Source organism: Cajanus cajan, chromosome 10 (assembly GCF_000230855.2).
Source record: "Cajanus cajan strain Asha chromosome 10, NIPB_CcT2T_4, whole genome shotgun sequence".
In the NCBI taxonomy this organism is placed as follows: domain Eukaryota; kingdom Viridiplantae; phylum Streptophyta; class Magnoliopsida; order Fabales; family Fabaceae; genus Cajanus; species Cajanus cajan.
The window spans coordinates 14,976,289-14,994,231 of record NC_138526.1 but is presented as its reverse complement, the minus strand read 5'-3'; the positions used below and the strand labels follow the sequence as shown (position 1 = coordinate 14,994,231).

At 31.2% G+C, this 17,943-nt stretch overlaps 1 protein-coding gene across 2 annotated transcripts; it reads right to left on the bottom strand.

The window, feature by feature from the left end:
* Positions 1-3,397: 3,397 nt before the first annotated feature.
* On the bottom strand, positions 3,398-17,689 carry LOC109806119 (uncharacterized). Of its 2 annotated transcripts, XM_083065647.1 has the most exons (13): positions 17,559-17,689; positions 16,853-16,951; positions 15,712-15,855; positions 13,750-14,661; positions 12,780-12,867; positions 12,620-12,690; positions 9,980-11,072; positions 9,223-9,512; positions 8,350-8,456; positions 7,280-7,430; positions 6,762-6,914; positions 6,593-6,687; positions 3,675-3,813 (listed from the first exon to the last, which is right to left on the bottom strand). In XM_083065647.1, exons 1-12 carry the CDS (start codon positions 17,613-17,615, stop codon positions 6,613-6,615), a joined length of 3,240 nt encoding a protein of 1,079 aa, XP_082921773.1. In that variant the 5' UTR covers positions 17,616-17,689; the 3' UTR covers positions 3,675-3,813; positions 6,593-6,612. The 2 variants fall into 2 exon arrangements, with proteins under 2 accessions (XP_020224080.1, XP_082921773.1); XM_020368491.3 differs by lacking the exon at positions 6,593-6,687 and having other exon boundaries at positions 3,398-3,813.
* Between the last annotated feature and the right edge of the window lie 254 nt (positions 17,690-17,943).

Here is a 17,943-nt window from a genome sequence, read left to right as displayed (position 1 = left end):
ATAAATTGTTAAACTATATTTCTTTATAAATTGTTGTCATGCTTATAAAATATTATTATTGATAATTATAATTGTTGGTATAATCAAATAAACGATTTTAAAATTAATTTTTTTTAATATTTTATTTAGTATCAACTATATATATTACGAGATAATAATTGAAAATTTTGAAATAACTTAATTAATAAATTTAATTTAAATAATTTTACAGTTTTAAAAGTTAGAAGAGTAAGATATAAATAAATAATTTATGTTAAAGTAAAGGTCAAATTTAAAATTCACTAGACCTGGTATTTCTTGACACGTGAATTATATTTGCATTTATTGCATCAGTCAACACAATTACTAATGGAATAAAAATATTCTTGTTATCTTGCATTTTAATCAATTTGGTGCACGTAAGCATTTGACTCTTTGAGTATATATACACAAATGTTCTCAAAGAACAAAGTCTTTCACAACAAGATGAACACCTCAAGGTATTCAATGGGAAAACTAGCATTCTTATTAGTTTTTCTCATCATAGCTTCAGGTTAGAAATCATGTTTTATTTTCATTCCCTCTCTCATCACTCAACTCAAATGAATCATTTTCTTGTATACTACTACATTTCGATTTTTTTTTTCTCAAAACAAATCTTTCACATGTTACATACATATATATGAAATTTTGCTATCTGGGAATGCAGATTTGTGCATGGAATCAAATGCAAGAGGACCCATTGGGCGAACTTACTGTGACAGAGACTCAGATTGTCAATGCACAAATCCATCTTGTTGCAGATTAGTATGTATTGACCACATGTGTAGGTGTCAACCAACTTCCGACAATACTATTCTTAATGGAGCACCACCAAATTGAGTGTCATCTTGTGATCAATGTTGCATCTCTGTGTATTCAAACATTACATCATGGATGTGAATAAAAATTAAAGTTTAGGCATTACTTTTTCCTTTTTTATTTTGTTGATTGATGCTTAAAGTTGATTTACTTTTAAAAAAAAAAAAAAAAAAATTTGAATGTTCTGCACAAACCGTATTAAAAAGATGCGGCAACATTCCCGAAAATTAAATAAAAAAACTTATAATTTAGGTTTTATAATTTATATTATATATTTTCTTGATCCTTGAATTTAAAATTTGTTATTAATTCTCAAAATATTAAAAAATATTATTTTAATCACTTTGTAAGAAAATGTGTCAAATATAAAATTTATTTATTATTAAATTAGATGCACAAAATTCTTCTATTAATATATTTATTAATAAAAAATATTATATTAAACTAATTTATATTATATAATTATCTCAATTACGGATGATAATGAGTAGAGTTGGTGGTAATCCCAATCACCCACCCTATTTAGTGCAGATATCTATAATTTTTTAATATATATATCTATACGTATATGTGAATATTTGATAAAAACAAAATTTTAAATAAAAAAGGTAAGAACTAAAATAAAAGTAAAAATAAATAATCTTAAAATACATATTTATATTAAAAATAATTCTATAATATATATTTGTACTAAAAATAAATAATTATGATACATATATTTAGTGTAAAAGTAAATTAAATTAAATTATTTTATATATAATTAAGTGTATGTTTAACATTTTTAAAGTGCAGGTACCGTGGATACTAATTATGTTATCACTTGTCTCTATTTCATTATTAAACGAGTATATATTTAATTATTCATTTAAAATTTATAGAAAATTAATCACTTATAATTATGTTATTAGTATTCTTGAGAGATTATTAAAATAGTATCTTTGAAATTACAAGGACTTAAAATATAAGTTTTAAATTTGAGAGAAAAAAATATTTAACTTAAATTTGAGAGAATAAAATAATATTTATTTTTATAATTTGGAGACTAAAAAATACAAATTTTAAATTTGGAAGACCAAAAAATATATACTTCAAATTTGGAGGACTAAAAATATAATTAAGCACATAATTACTATATTTTTAATTAGATATTAAATATATATATATATATATATATATATATATATATATTAAATATTTTTAACTCATTGTTATTATCTTTTAACATTAATATTAAATGTAATATTTACCAAATTCAATATGTAGTTGACTGAAACAATCCTGTTAAATATTGCATTAACTAATTATAATTTTTAATTAGGGAATATATTTAAAAAGTTTTTTCAACAAAAGTTATTATATATACTGGCGTAAAAAAGTACTCCATGAATAAGTAGTTAAAAAAGAGAGTGAATGATGAACAAGTTTTCGGTAGTTGTATGAGTGGTTTTAAAAAGCAAAAGAAGAAAGAACGAAAACTAAGTAAAAAAATTATGAAAACAGGAAAAGTAATTTCAGAGATAGTTATAGAGATAAAATTGTAAAAAAAATAATGTGTATGTAAAAAAGATATATTATCTTTAATAATATATATATATATATATATATATATATTTTTTATTTTCATTTTAATATATAATTTTTAGTGAGGATTTTGTAATCTGAGAGTTAAAAGAATAAATATTGATAATTAAATTTCATGATGAATGATCAGATTAAACATGAGATTTTTCAATTTATATGAATTTTTATATAGTTAATTATATGTTAATATTATTAACCGATTAACTTAAAATATTTCAATATAGAATTTTTGTCCAAATTTTACAAATAGTGTTAAATATTCGTAAGAATCACGCCCGTGGTTCTTGGTGAGAGAGTTCCTGTCCCAGGCCATGATCGCGGCGGAGAAGATCATTGCCATCCTCCCGAGTCTCCGCGAAGTACCCCTTGGGCATGTCGATCATGACAAGGTCCCACTTCGTGGTGTAGACCTCGTTAGGGAGGTTGTGCAGCGCTAGCCGGCAATGCTCGTTTCCGTAAAGCGTGGCAAAGGCCGGCAAGCAGGCAGGCTTGGAGCGGTAGCTAAAGAGGAGGTGGTCGACCTCACAAAGCTACGTGTGGTAGCGGACAATGTGGGCCCGGAGATCAGGGGTAGTTGGAGAGGAGGTGGTCGGCTTCACACCCCCTGGAAGTTGCTGCTACTGTTCTCATAGCTTTGGATGAAGGTCGTAATGAAGAGCGAGCCTCCGATGATGCTCACGATATCTAGTAGAGGTGAACGTGCCATAGTTTCCTACGTTAATGGTGATCAAAGAACAAAGAACAAGAACAAGAACAAGAAAGCTCTCTCTCACCAAAATTTAACACTAAACGTGAAAATTACAGTCCTAATTTGAAATTATGGGCATAATTCTCAAGAATATTTAACACTATGAAATTTAAACTGAAGTCCCACGTTGAAATATTTTAAATAAATTAAGATTAAATTGAAATAAAAAAATTAAAGTAGAACCAAATTAAAATTTTTTAATATTATAATTCCTAGAAAATATATCCCTTGTGTATAAGCATATTGTCGTGTTATATATCAAGAACTCAAAAGGTCAAAAAGCATGCTTGACCGTGCTAATTGGGACCACGACCACGTTTCTTTTTTTCTTTTCAAGTTTCTTTTTCAACAACACTTGTTTAACGGTGTGCTTCTCCCACAATTTTTTTTTTAATATTATTGATGTTTATTTAAAAAAAATTCAAAATTTGAGATGTATAAAGAATGTTCCAATCGCTCTCCAAGCCATCATTGATAATCTGGGTTAATAAATCTGCTGAAATGATAGTTTATATTTCTTCACTCATATCCGAAGAATTTGGGACGTCCGAGACTTTGATAAATGGCAAAGGAAGTGTATTTTTTTCTTCCGTGAAAGGAAGTAACTTTCCAGAATATAAGCTCTTAATGATCCAACTAGAAGGCTGCAACAGAAAATCAACAGAAAATTCAGAAACACCCACACCTCAAACATATATATGAAGTATACAACGGGTGAGCATGATAATTGAGATGGATTAACTTGAGAAAGCACACACAAACATATATATATATATATAAGGAATCCACTTATTCTAAAAGTAAGTTTAGATAAATTTACTATACTTAATTTATGTTCTATATTGAATTTTAACAATCTAATCATTGAATAACAAATTCATAATGCATAGATCAAATTAAAAAATTTCAAAATTATATGATAGTTTGTTTTATAAATTCAAATTGAAAGATAAACATAAAAATATTTTATACATTGATTTTAATCTATATAATAAAATATCATATGATTTTCGATTTTCTAAAAAATTTGCAGACTTATTTTTTAAGAACTCTTAATTCAACGGTTAGATTATTAAAATTTAGGCTAAAAACCTATTTTGGTCCCTTATAATAATTGTTTGTTTTAATTTAGTCCCACTTTTATTTTTTGTCTCAATTTGGTTCCTAATAAATTAATTGGTTGCAATGTAGGACTTCCGTCTAAATTATTTAAACAGAGTTAACTGTTGGTCACGTGACATGCACGTGGATGCCACGTAGATGTATAGGTGGATGCCACGTGGATGCCAATTTTTTTTTGAAAACACCTGGAACCAGAACGGGCCGTTCTGAGTGCATTCTTGGTGTGTTAATTTTGCATCAGGAACGACCCGTTCCATCTGCAAAATTAACACACTAAAAGTGCAACCAAAAAGGGTCGTTCTGGTTTCAGAACGAGTCGTTCTGGTTCCAGACTATTAAACACAAACTGTCAATAATTATAGTTCACGGTTGTGAATCGTAGAAGGAAAAAGACCCAAGGTACAAAATATTTCAAACACTGGATTTGGTAATATTGTCAATGGAAATTGATAACTTCAATTGCTAAACAGTTGGGCTATACAGTGTATCATTAAGGACAATGCAGTGTATCACTAAAGACAATGGTAATAGATTTTATTTCATTATTAGTCAAACTAGAGTGAACCACTTACTACCAAATTGACACTATACAGTAAAGGATGAAATGACATGGTATTTTTTATTGAAGTCATTAACGATGTACCCCAACAACAACAACCTGCTCTTGAAGAGGTAGAACTTGAAGTAAAGAAAGAGGATACACAGGACTAACATTTCACCACACAACCACATGCAGGGACGGATCTAAGTTAATCATAGTGGGGGCACTTGCCCCCACTAAAATTGTGTTCATTCTTTTTTTATATATAAAATATTAATAATTTAATAAAATATATATTATTAATTATATTTTAATTATCTTGTTATATCTAATATAATAAATACATTAATATATTTTTTTTATATTTTATTTTATTGTTTAATTATTTTTTATTTTGTGGTAAAATTATCTCCATTTTTAATAAAGAAAAAATTTACTTACTTCAAGATTAAGTCTTGATAAATTTATTTTACTTAATAATTAATGTTCTATATCAAATTTTTAAAAATTTAATTGTTAAATTAAAAAGCTTTTCATATATAGATCAAATTTATAAATTTTTTTAAAAAATTAAAAATCATATGATATTTCATTAAATTAATTCAAAATAACATATAAAATATTTTTGTTTTAAATGAGTGTAAAAATTTAGAAGACACTAAAAGAAAACAAATTAATAATTTTATTATGTTTATCCTATTAATTTTTATCATTTTATTCCTCTAATTTTAAATAAGTTGCAAAAAATTATTAAGTAACACTTAAATATTTCTTCAGACAGAAAGAGAAAAACGAAAAGTTATCACTATTGTATTTTATAAAAATAAATAATTTTAAAATTTTTATCATAAAAAAATATTTTTCAAAATTATTATAATTCTGGAACAGGCTATTCTTCATCCAGAACGGCCGTTTTGAAACCATAACAGGGCGTTCTGGTTTTAGAACAGGCCGTTCTTTTGAACTCGTGGCGTGTTAATTTTGTATTTGGAACGGCCCGTTTCAGATGCAAAATTTACACACAAGTGTGCACCCAGAACGGCCCGTTCTGGTTGTTCTGGTTCCAGGTGTTTTCAATAAATCTGACATCCACGTGGCATCCACCTGTGCATCTACGTGACATCCATGTGGCCAACAGTTAACTCCGTTTAAATAATTTTGACGGATGTCCCACATTGAAACCAATTAATTTATTAGGGACCAAATTGAGACCAAAAATTAAAAGTGGGACTAAATTGAAACAAACAATTATTATAAAGGACCAAAATAGGTTTTTAGCCTAAAATTTAATATAAATTATGAATTATTGAATGAAATAAGTGGATCCCTCCTTATATATCTATATATATACATACACTCAAAGGTTTGTTGATCAGACTGGTATTATGGTTGGCTCTTAAAGTCTTAAGTTCGAGTTTTGAATTTGATAAAAAGGCAACCTTGAGAGAGGTAGCCTTATTGCAATTAAGGTCCTGAGGGAGACTAATTTTCGACAGAATCAAAGGATAATCTTGCCTATACCATGGTACTAAAATATATATATATATATATATATATATAAGGGATCCACTTAAAATTAATGTATAAAATATTTTTATGATTATCTGTCAATTAAAACTAATGTAATGAAATATCAAATAATTTTTAACTTTATTTAAATTTTGCAAACTTGATCTATGTATTAAAAGTTCAACGATTAAATCATTGAAATTTGATGTAAAACATGAATTATTGAATAAAATAAGTATAAGTAAACTTACTCTTGGAGTAAGTGGACTCCTCATATATATATACTCTTGGAGTAAGTGGACTCCTCATATATATATATACATAGAGAGAGAGAGAACTCATGAACCTGTTTTCACAAACAGTAACTTCATTTTACAAATATCGGGCACCGTAAATATGAAATATGTAATCACTACTTACCATCATAGGAATATTCTGCTCCTTGGCGCAGTGCTTCAGGTGGCGTGATGTTGTAGCCTTGTCTTCAACTACAATAGCCCCAACCAAAGTACTTTTCTCATCACTACTCCGTCCCAACCATTGAAGAGTTTTGAACACTTGTCCACCTCCATGCTATAAACACGCACGCACAGAGAAGTTTAATAAAAATGTTAGAGATATTGTATGAAAGGACCATTAGTGTAATCTGTATTAGTACCTACACACCTACATTGCATTGCTAAATTCAAATTCAAGTCGTACATTAAGATAACTTCAGATTAATGTCGAATATCATAAAATACAGATTAGTTTTAGAAACTCAGCAATTCAAACTTAAATTGTGGTCAACTGAACCAAAAGAAAAACTCTCGTCTTCGTTTTTTTAAAATAAATTAAAACATAAAATATGAATAAGAATTGGTAAAAAATGGAACTTTAGGACATATCAAGGGTCAACACAAGATGAGTGAAGAAAAGAAAAGGTAAAAGGATCTTACCTTGATGATACATGCCAATTTGGTACAGAAACTAGGCTTCCCATGAAGCAGAATTCCAACTCTTTCAAAAATAAGGTTTTGGATTCTTTGATGAATAGCCGTCCCAATCCTCGTCCACTTCATGTCATGTCGATTTGGAAAAATCATGTATCTAATACAGTGGAAAACCAGAATCATTAAACTATGAAGAAGGATTTCAAGATCATCATAACAACAGTCATCATTAAAATTGGAGACAATGTCAAATACATCCACATATTCGAAAAACATTGTAAACAAAAGATCTATAAATTAACAAAATCATCTCCTTAGCAACAGCTAAACCATTGTAAAAGAATACTAAAGGTGTGATTAGAAAGCAATATAAACAATTAATGTAAACACCAAATGAAATTATATTGCAAATAAGTCAAACTTACAAAATCTGTATTTAGAGTGGCTAAAAATGTAAAATTATTTCTGCAACGATTGGCATATGCACTCTAAAGAGCTATCAGGAGAAACCAAAAACAACAACCATAACAATAGCCTTATTTCACCATGTGAGGACCACTACATAGATCACATGACGCACACTGTCAAAAGCCAAATTCTCAGGCATATTATTCATCATGAGATCTTATTTAGAAATTTCTTCCAATGTCAAGTTTAGTCTTCCTTTACCCATTTTCCAAGTTAAATTAAAAACATTTACTCTTCTCACTAGTGTCTCCAATGACCTTTGCACGTGGGTGTGGTCACTTAGGCACCCGCTGACCCAAAGGAGAGCATAGGTAAGGGGGAATATAGAGAGAGAATTCAGTTAAAGAAAAAGGGTATAGAATGTCTTAGTGATCAAAGGAACTTTCCTTGTGACCAAGGAGTGCCTCTTTATAAAGCATATGCTTGGGGTGCATATTCAAAATCTGAGAATCATCCATTTACTGTTCAATTATTCAAACTTATTCATATTCAGATTAATATTGTTTCGGTGAGAGGGAGTGAACCACTTTGTTCATACTTATCGTCAAAGAACATGGTAAATATATTTTAAGAGAAGCAGAAGTTAAATCAGTGATAATACAACTTACTTTTCAGGTTGCAAAATGGTTCCGGATGCAAGACAATCAGTTAGCCAATCCACTTTTAATATCGAGGCACCAACAGCACAACCATACAAGAATTTGGTGGTTTGCAGCTGAGACAAATAACAGACTTCATTAAACAATGCAATCATTATGACAGAAATATAATAATTAATGTTGTATATTGTCCATTAATTAAATTAAGGAAAAAGAAAATATTCTTCGAGGCTGGCATAAAATATTCAGCTTCAAGGTGAAGTGTTCTTTGACATTGAATTTAAGCCTTGGTTGATCAAGTGATTTTATTGTTCCACATGTTTTTGCTAAAGTTTGCACTACACTAAACAGCATAAGCCTTTAGGTCAAATGGTTTTTTAAATTAATTCAAAACTCTGCTTCACCAGCAAAAGAAATTATAAGACATCAGCGTGTTCAAATTTCTATACGTGGAAAGACCTCATTATACAGAAGATTCATAGAAGAAAATAATGAAAAATTAAAAACAGTTATATCTGGATAAGGAGTAGAAAAGAGAGCAATTCTGTAAGCAGAGATAATGCCTCTAATAATGGGTGTATAATGGGTAAATTACGAATTTTTTACAACAATTATGATCATAATTATTAATGATAATTGATAATTTGCAGATATAAAGACCAAACAAGCCTTTATTACTAGATACTCATCTTGTGTGTAATTTTACCTGTCGGATGCATTTTAATTGTTGAAATTAAGCATGAGTTGCATAAAGTGGGATGCAAGAGATTAATAAATAATGAAGAGAGAAACAAAGAAAAAGCAATGAAACAATTAGCAGAAGTTGTAAGCATCAATATCATGATAAACGACAAAAAGTTATATTGATCATTAGAAACAAACCTTTCTCATACATAGAATAATGGGAAAGTGAGATGAGGTTGAACTTCTCTTGCCCCCTGGGTCTCGGCAAGAGGGAATATCATAAAGAACCACCCCACCAGAATTCCTTATAAGTGCTTCCATGTCCCTTTCTTTCTGACTGGATAATCCAGTGAGAAGGAACTCTATACCTAGAAACATAAAGTCATTTACCACACTTCTGCAATAATTTGTCGAAGAATGTTTCATTCGCGGAACAGAAGTGGTCAATGACTTTGAAACTCGTCGCCTTTTTGCTCTAACAGATGAACCTACATTATCAGAAAATAAGTAAAGCCCAATAGATAAAACTGAAAAATACATTCCTATTGGAGAATAGAGATGTAATATAAAACAATTCATGTGTCTTCACTTAACAACATAAGGTTTCTGGATAGTTGGTTCATGATATGATATTAGTCTTTTGTTTTATTGCTGAATGCAAGGTATCCTCACAGCTGAAAGGCATGAGATTAATCCCAGAGAAGTAGAGTGAGTAGCAGTTAAGGCCTTAAGGGACAAATCCTCTACCCACAAGTATTTCTATATTAGATTATCTATGACCAAGTGGTCCTATATTCTTCTAATAGAATCAAAATATAGGCACAATCTAGGTGGATTTATGCATTATTCACACGATAAGCCCAAAGGCACTTGGAGCACAAGCTCACCTGACAACTTAAGCTTTTGAGATAGATGGTTAGGTCTTGGCAATTAGACAATTGAACTAAAGACTTACTTCTTTTATGTGAGGATTCCAACTTTGATAACTTCCTTTTCGGATGAGGTTCCTCCACTTTTTCTGAGAAACGTACTTGCTTTCTGACTCTAACACGTCCACTGTGGAATTTATTGCACTCAACCAGCATTTTATTAGGATTCTTGTTCTGTTGATTTTGATCAACAGTTTCTGGTACTATATGCTCCTTCATATTTTTCTCTACACTGATATCATTTGCAACATTCACAGGGCCCGGCAAGCACCGGCGTATCCTATGGTTTAGAATAAGAGGCGATCTCCTGTCAGATAATGATTCTGCTGAAATATTACTTGCATCTGCTGCTTTTAATTCATCACCACTCTTGTCATCTGTTATTTCAATAATTGACTTGTGATCAACCAAATGCTGATTATTTTTTTCAGTTTTGTTTCCATCTGCATGCTTGGATGCCAATAGGCTCTCAGAAATCTTTGTGCCAAAAGAGGCAGCACTACCCATACTCTGATCAGTCGGAAGTTCTGTCAAATTATAGTTTAGGCTGAGATCTTGGTTTTGAACAATCATGCTATAATTCTTGAGACAAGCATGTTCAGCCCTTTTTAAATTCCCAGTGATTTGTTCAACCATCTTTGTTTCGGTGATTCGAATATCATTCCCCTGAATCCCATCTAGTAGAGACATAATTTTTTCATCACTACAGCTAAATTTAACATTATTATCCAAGTTTAATTGAAAATTGTCCACCTTAAATTCAGAGCTGGATGGCACAAAATCCTCAGTATCATTTTTTTTGTCAATAAAAGTATTGTTATTGACATGCTCTAAAGAAAGGCTACACGGAACAAATGAACAAAGAGGATCAGTCGACAATAGACTAGAACATCTGATCACATCTTGAGACTGCAACATGCTCTCATCAGGTTTGTCGTGTGAGTCTTCAGAAGGCATACTTAGCTGCGAACCAATGGCACAGTTGGGGTCATGTTTCAGCACACAAGAATTCTCATCTTGAACAATATCTACAGATTCTGTAAGAAAGCTTGTCTCTCTGACAAAAAACTTTGGAATACATTTTGCATCATTCCGATTCAATGAGGGTGAATTTAATTCCTTCCAAGAGGGAAACAGAGTAGTTAATATCCATGAAAAATAAAACAGTTTATCAAGATGCTTAAATCCACGATAGAATATATAACTGCAATATAAATCATCTGACAAAAGGAATGCAAATTTGAGGAGAAAAACAAACAAAATAAAAATGTAGGGACAATGGACAGCAAGTAAAAAAGTCTTAGAATTTGGTCTTAAGGCCTAACTCAACTCCCAAAAACTGGCTTGTAAGGTAAAGATAGCCCAAGATTTTAAAGCTTTCTAGTTGACATGGGGCTAAACCACCTCTATGGAGGCGGCAATTAAGACAGATCCCAAAAAGACCACAACTAAGGTGGGCTCGAGGTACAATTAAGACAGCTTTCCAACAAAAGGGAACAAAGGGCAGGCACTTGGAAAAAGAAAGAATTTGATCTGATGGGAATTTGCCTCCAACCAGAATAAAAGTTCACCTACCATAGATGAAAAATTAGCATTCTACACAGCCACACAAGCAGTTGATATGGAATTGTACCCCACTAACATAGATGGAAATCAAATTATGCATAAAATCAAATTATGCTTAGATTCTTTTTGTTCCATCAGCCAAGTATTCATTCAAAAGCATTCATCCAGTGATGGTAAACTAGAAAAAACAAACTAAAACGCTAATGCATTCTTGAAGGAGGAATACAACCAACAACCATGAATAGATAGCTAGCCAATCCCTACTCAGTGGTAATTTACTGAAAGTTCTATATAGACATTGAAAAATTCTATGAACAATCCCTTTTCCATCGCATACCAACTATACCCAATAATCAGCAAAACATTTCAACATGCAAAATTATGACAACCAACATCATGATTTTTGGCAAAGAAAAAACTCAGGATAGATAATATTTTTCTTCTAGATTTTACTAAAAAGAAATTAGCAGAAAGCTCCTTCTAAAGAAACAGTTAACTTCTAAGACTCGTAATATTTCACCATTTTTTAAGATTTTAGAATCATCAAATATATATATCCACAATAGTATATAACTATAATACATTAGAAACCAATGCTTGAGTCAGAATTCAGTTATTATGAATCTCTTGGTTTTATATAAAACAGTTCGCAGCATTAAATTGTTACAATAACCTCAACTTCACTACATGGTTGTTTTTTCTTTACATCATAGTGTGACCTGTTAATTGTCAAAGATTAAAGCATTATTATTATTAGGTTTGGTAATTGCGTATCGAATATTGACCACACACATGTATGCTTATATTGACAACAGTAATTGTAGAATGAAATCCCTAATAAATGCCAATTGTTGTCAAATAATACAGATTAAAACATGTGCTGTGTTTAACAATTATAAAGTCTAAATATAATAGCTAATATCCCCACATCTCCCCTCTTCTCCAAAATAAGCAATAGCCTTTTGGATTCAACAAGATCTCACCATTTCTTAAATAAACATGACTCAAATGAATTCATATGTTACCTAGAATATCAAAAGACGGGGATAAAATTAGTATGATTAAAGAAATGATAGGTGAAGGAAAACGAAGAAACACACCTTACATGTCCAGCCCCCTAACCAGCGGCTTCTAAATCTTTTTTGAGCTGGGTAAGTTGCCCAATTCTCCTCTGAATAATTTAACAAAGGAACACAGATAAGCTTTAAATACTGGAGAAAGAAAGGCAATAAAAAAGATGAGAAAGCTCTTAAAACTTACTGAAATTTCCAGAATTCTCATCAAGTGACGAGTTGACACTGTTTGGAGGTCTGATTGAATTCAAATCAATCATAGTCAACCCAACTGTCTGGAAAGCAGAAATCAAGGTAGTGTCAATTACTTTAAAGAAAAATCCAGTAATACTGATGACATACTCAATGTTGATCAGAAATAATGGAGCCAAACAATACCGAAGAATGAGACCGCTAAAATTTTATATTGTCCATCTATTCATTCTTTTCAATTTCAGTTGCACTGAATATGGTAAAGATATAAAACATATAAACCATTCATATATCTTCACCATACAACTTAAGATTTTGGGATAATTGGTTTTTTTTAAGGTATCAAAGCCTCCAAAATGTGGATGTTTCTCTAGACAAGTGAAACAAAAAGGGAAAGGAATAATAGAATGTGAAATATAATGATATTCCTAAACGTACAAAACGAGGTGCAACTATTTATATAGATGCTAAGGAGTATAAAGGAAGGTACTCTAGAGTACACCAGGAGGAATATGGGACACCTGTCAGCAAGCTAACAAACTAACAGACAGCTATCCACTAACAGAGACAACAGTCAATAGAGTAAAATTCTATACTCTAATTACCCCCCCCCCCCCCCCCCTTTAAGCTCAGCAGGGGTGAGATGAATGAACATCCATCACTCTGAGCTTGGACCAGAAATACTGAAACCAAGTGGGAGAGATAGCTTTAGTCAAAATATCTGCAAATTGCCTTGATACCATAATAGAATGTGAAATATATTGATATTCCTAGATGCACAAAAGGAGGTGCAACTATTCATACAGATGATAAAGAGTACAACAAAAGGAATACGGGATACCTGTCACCAACCTAACAAACTAACAGACAGCAATCCACTAACAGTGACAACAGTCATTTTTACAAGAGAAAATTCAGTAAAATACAGAGTAAAATTCCCCAATAAGGAAAAGAAGCTAATTTACCTGGTTGCGGGCCAAAACATCTGTACTATTCTCTATGCATTGATGAGATATAGGAAGACTATTATCAAAGGGATTGAGAGTGTTTTCACCCAAACCAGGATCATCAGAATGCATCTCCTTCTCACAATGTAAAGAATGACGAGGTGAGTCTGTATTTTGCTGCATCTCCCTCTCCACATTAACCTCTAACTGCTTTTGTTTAGATTTATCATCAAAAATGGCAAGCTGATATGTAAGCTCATCATCACTTTGTTTATTATTGCATCCACTACCCTTTTCAACATTGGACACACCTTTTGCTTGAAATATAGTTGAATTGCAAAGATTATTTTCAATAGGAACACCAATAGATAAGCCTATATCTTCATACGCATCTTCCATAATGATATCATTCAAATCAGAAAGAGAATCACTATAGTCAGATTCCTCATTAGAGAATTGGAAGTCATCCTCTAACCCCTTGAGCCGTGCCTGCTTCACACGAAGTGCAACTTCAAGTACAGCTTCTGTATGCATTGTTTCTGAAACTGAGTCCATCTTCACTAGATCATTTATGACCAATGCCTCAGATGCAGCAATAGAGAGTTCAACTGCATTACTGACATCAGCATCTTCAGAACATTTAACCTCAGATCCTTCTTTCTGTTGTCCAATAGAATCAATTGTATCAATGAGAGATTTTGAAGCATCCTTTTTCACAGTTTCAGGGATGAAAGCAACCGATACATCTGGTTCACAGGAAAGAGGATCCATCATGGAATGCTTGTTTTCTCTAAAATCGATAGACGGTTGAACAGGTTGCAATGACAAAACTTTACTTGGTATAACTACATCATGAGATTCACTCAAATCTTGGATTGGGCAAAAGAGTGAATCAACATCTGAAGAAAGATGTAGACTAAAGTGAAACACCTGCTTCAGTGAAATATAATTAGATCAAATGAACACATAATTTTAAATGATATAAACAGTCTAAGTAATTTACTTAGTTGTTGAGAAACAAAATTTAGGCTAAATAGTACTTTTGGTCTCCCTATTGTTTCAGTCTGCAATTTTTGTCCCCGTATTTTAAAATAAAAAATGCTATGTAGTACGAATTCATATCATAAGAAAACTGAATAAAAGATAACTATCCATGAATTCTGCCAGACTCCTTGTTTTTCTTAGTTTTTTTTTTAATTTAATATTTATCCAATAATATGTTAAAACGTGGATTCGTAGTTTTTCGTCTAAAATACATTCGTACCATGTAGCATCACTCTTTTAAAATAGAGACATTTAATCTCCTAATTTTAAAAATATAAAAGTTTGATTCTACTGTCAATTTAACATCAAGTCACTTCAATGGTGAAAGGTCAGAGGTCAATGTTAAAATTTCTTGGGTTTTGGAAGTAAATGTACATCTCAAGGGGTTTGCAAGGCTTTAGAGGTGAAAGTGGGAAGGTATACAATAGTAGTTTATGTTTTTGTGTTGGACTTGAATGGGGTAGATCTCATTCTAGGAGTGGAATAGTTGGAGACCTACTGTAGAGCTACCATGGATTGGAAAAAGAAGAATATAAATTTTGAAGACAATGATCATGTATTACATTACAAGGGTGTAGCCAATTGTCGTTCTAAATTGGTGGACCCGTTGGTGTAAACTAAACTAGTTAATGATAAAGTAGTTCACTCAATTCACCTTTGAGGACATGTTTGCTGCTGTACCAAGTAGCATTGATAGGACAGTTATGAGATTAGTCTTTAGGCAGTTATGGATTTAAATTATTAGTATCTGACTAGTATTTTTAGGAAATTGTGGATGTGTGTGACAGTTATAGTGTTATATATATTAGGCCAACAGTCACACTTAAAACACATATTTGGAAAATGAACCAAAACGATACCATTGGTTTAGGACCATATGTTGAATGAAAATATATGCGAAAGTTAGACAAGTGAAAAAGGAAAAAAGAAACTCACATTTTCAGGAGATGGAGCAACACTCACAGGTGAACCACTATCTCCAGATAAGAATAAATGACAACTTTTATATCTACCTTCTTCACTTGATATAGCATTGAAGTCTTTGCCATCATTACCATTTTCTTGATAAGGTCCTAGATCCTTGTTCATTTAAAAGAGAATGCATCAACAAAGAATTTGACCAATCTAACATTCCCAATTGACTTTCAAAGTTGAATGACAAACATAAATGTAGAGTGGAAATTGAATTAACTATGAAACAATACATGACTTAACAAAATGTAAACAAGAAAAACAGCTTTGTACAATTAAATATTCATTATCATGACTATACTATATCCATGTAAAGGATCAACTATATTTACTCAGGTATAACTAGAATTTATAAATACAAAATCAATCATCAATCCTTCAGTTACTAGATAATAGAAAAAAATTATTTTCTCTGATTTGGGCTTCTGTTGATTTAAAATAAAACCATTCATTGATAGTATCTTAATGTATCCTAGAATATTCATATTCCGATCTATAGATATTGGATATCATCCGTAAAGTGTACCAGAATAGAATATAGCCTGTAGTTGTATTGAATTCATAATGAGTGGAACTATTAGAATTTTTCATGAACAAGTATGGTATGAACCATTGAAACTTGTCATGAAGGGTATGTCCCATGACACTTTATAAATATGTGCCTGGACACACTTGATTATAAACTTCTTCATAATTCCCTATTACCCAAAGATCCTATCCCTTCCCTCGAATGTGTATGTATACATTCATTTGGAGATAATTAGATGCTTGCAAGAGAGATCAAGGCTCTCAAACAAAGTCAAGAATCATGTCTTTAAGAAGTATGCTTCCATTCCTAATCCGAATCTATAATGGTGTTATAAATTCAGGCAAATGCAACTATGATCCAGTAATATATGAAACACATCATTCATGGCTGATAAATATGATACATGAGATCAGATTTCTTAATTGAGAAACAAGTTTTATTGAAAAATTCAAACTAACATAGAAGCACAAGCACAAAAGAATATAAGACAGCAACTTCAAAAGCAAACACGACTTGACTCCATTGTACCCACACAAGAAAAATAAAAGGATAAACTCAAAAAGAGAAATTCAGTACCTGTGCTTCATGGTTGGAAGGGGCTTGAGACTCCTTAACAAATTCAATAGACCCATTTGTTCCAAGACTCTGAAGCCAGCATGGAAGCCAAGCTACATCCTGCAAAATGAACATATGTCACATAGCCTTGCAAATAGAAGATATAAAAAGCTTAATCACAGAAACAGTCTTAAATGTGCACCCATAACCCGCACACACATAACATTTACAATCACAGTGATCAGTTGTTAACAAATGTGGCTAATGCAGCTGCAATTGCAACCGTGATGAGATTGTGAAGACATCCCAAACCACAGCTACTGCACCTGAGCTGCGAACCACAATTTGAAACTATGCCTACATACAATTTTAAACATACATACACATGCAAATTCCCCAAAAACTAAAAAAATTTATTTGCAAACATTCGACATTAAAAAACACAAATCAGTGCATCATAAAGAAGTTAAAACAATATCCCTAATACCATTAGAAAACTAAAGAACAGGAACACCCACGAAAAATTGGAAATACAATTTCTGTCTACCTCCTACAACACACTTAAATTCAGATTTAAATTTTCACGTATCTTCTTTTATTATTATTATTATTATTTTTTTTTTTTGTATCGATTTGTCTTTTCTCCTATGGGTCACAGTCAGCATACAAATGAATAAAAAAAAACATATATTAATTGAAGGAAAGAAAGTGTAGAAGCGTAACTAACCTCGGAGAAGTGAGGAGGACGAAGAGCTTGGGTAGCCATGGAAGAACCTTCTCTCATGTCTCCGCAGGAACCAAGGAAATTTTTTTTGGCGCCAAAGGACACCAAACACAAGTTATGGGGCTTATTATTGAGAAACGAAATTTCTTTTTCTCTTTAACATTTGACTTAAATTAAATATTACGGTTTTTTTTTCTTTGCATGACATATTATTTGTATATGTACGGAATAAATATTTTTTACATATAATTATTTAATTACATAAATTGAAATTACTTTATTTTATTTTTTAACAAAGAAAATGAATATAAATAACAATTAATTTGATTTAAATTTTAAAATAATAATATGATTATAACAAGAATATTCATTAGAATTTAACATAAAA

Bases quoted from the DNA above. Each gene is read 5' to 3' on its own strand.
- LOC109806119 (XM_020368491.3), bottom strand. From the start codon at position 17,615: ATGAGAGAAGGTTCTTCCATGGCTACCCAAGCTCTTCGTCCTCCTCAC. The intron at 11,073-12,619 runs GTGTGTTTCTTC...CCCTCTTGGAAG, and splicing joins TAGGGGGCTGGACATGTAAG to GAATTAAATTCACCCTCATT. The intron at 6,915-7,279 runs GTAAGATCCTTT...GCGTGTTTATAG, and splicing joins AATTGGCATGTATCATCAAG to CATGGAGGTGGACAAGTGTT.